General features: G+C 54.1%; 1 protein-coding gene across 1 annotated transcript in view; it reads left to right on the top strand.

The window, feature by feature from the left end:
* LOC102758701 (exosome complex component RRP40-like) overlaps window positions 1-1,547 on the top strand; it is a 3,483-nt gene that overhangs the window by 1,101 nt on the left and 835 nt on the right. Inside the window, 1 exon segment of the mRNA XM_015566018.1 lies at window positions 953-1,153. Within this exon segment, the coding sequence (XP_015421504.1) occupies window positions 953-1,153 (201 nt within the window).

The raw sequence follows: 1,547 nt of genomic DNA, 5'->3' as shown, positions 1-1,547 counted from the left end.
TGTGTCCCAAGGGAAGCGGTCAGACCATCTTCCCAGGAAGGAAACCAGGGTCTGAGCTGTCAAGGCCCATGGGTTTCCGACCCTGAGTTTCACATAGTTTGGGGCTTGCTCTCCTGAGATGACGTCCAGCCTGATCGTTGGTGCTTCAGCAGGTCTCCTCCACGTGTTAGGGTTCCCGGACCCACATCACGTGCTTTCATCCCCATGTTCCCGACTCGGCAGTCACAAGGCCATGGGCAGTGTGATGTCTGAATCCCAGGAAAATTCCGGCCCTTCTGGGCCAGGTCCCAGCTGGTCCAATGAGTCAATTTATGTGTTTTATTTAAAAACCAGATTGCTTTTCTTTCTCCTCTATTTACAAAGAAGAAGGAAATTTCCTACCAACAGTAAAAGAAGAGGAGGAAACAGTCATGGATTCCTCCGAGTCCCAGGATACTGCTCCCAGGAAGTGAGTTGATTTAATGGCAGTAACTTAAACATAGAGCAGAAAGCTTGCTCTTTCATGAGTGAGGAAAGCTGTAGCCATCTACCTCGGTAGCTTCATGACTGACAGAGTCTGTGCAGCGCCTCGATCCAGGGGACTCATTTTCCAGGAAGGAAACCAGGGTCTGAGCTGTCAAGGCCCATGGGTTTCCAACCCTGAGTTTCACGTGGCTTGGGGCTTGCTCTCTGGAGACGACGTTCAGCCTGATCCTCGGTGCTTCAGCAGGTCTCCTCCACGTGTTAGGGTTCCCGGACCCACATCACGTGCTTTCATCCCCATGTTCCCGACTCGGCAGTCACAAGGCCATGAGCACCGTGATGTCTGAATCCCAGGAAAATGCCGGCCCTTCTGGGCCAGGTCCCAGGCTGGTCCAATGAGTCAACTGACGTGTTTTATTTTAAAAACCAGATTGCGACGGGCCATCTGTGGGGACCCGCCTGCCCACTCGGACCACCTTCAGCGCTTTAGGCTCGGGTCCGGTCTGACCGTTATTGCGGAAAACGGAAAGCCTTGGGCGGGCTGCCCATTGGACACCGTGCCGGAAGTGGGAACCGGAAACGGTGTTCGGTGCCGCCGGGGTTGGCTCAAACAGTGGCGGTTGCAGTGGAGCCCCTCGCGGGCGGCGCGCGCTGTGCTGGATCAGGTGGTGCTGCGGGTGAGGAGCTGCGGGTGAGGAGCTGCGGCTGCCCCAGCAGGAGGCTGCAGGAGGCCTGGGAGGTGCAGGGGAGCCGGCAGGAGGCTTAAATGCCGGCGTTTACTGGGTGGACTCGCAGCGGAAGCGGTATGTCCCCGTGAAAGGAGACCATGTGATTGGCATAGTGACGGTTAAATCGGGAGATATATTTAAAGTCGATGTTGGAGGGAGCGAGCCAGCGTCTTTGTCTTACTTGGCATTTGGAGGTGCAACTAAAAGAAACAGACTAAATGTGCAGGTTGAGATCTCATTTATGGACCATTTGTGGTTGCTAATAAAGATATGGAACCAGAGATGGTTTGTATTGACAGCTGTGACGAGCCAACCGAATGGGTGTGATTGGACAGGATGGACTACTTTTTAAAGCAT

This window comes from Myotis davidii, unplaced genomic scaffold, assembly GCF_000327345.1.
Source record: "Myotis davidii unplaced genomic scaffold, ASM32734v1 scaffold1512, whole genome shotgun sequence".
NCBI lineage: Eukaryota > Metazoa > Chordata > Mammalia > Chiroptera > Vespertilionidae > Myotis > Myotis davidii.
Note: the sequence above shows the minus strand (reverse complement) of the source record. Positions and strands in the feature narration are given on the sequence as shown.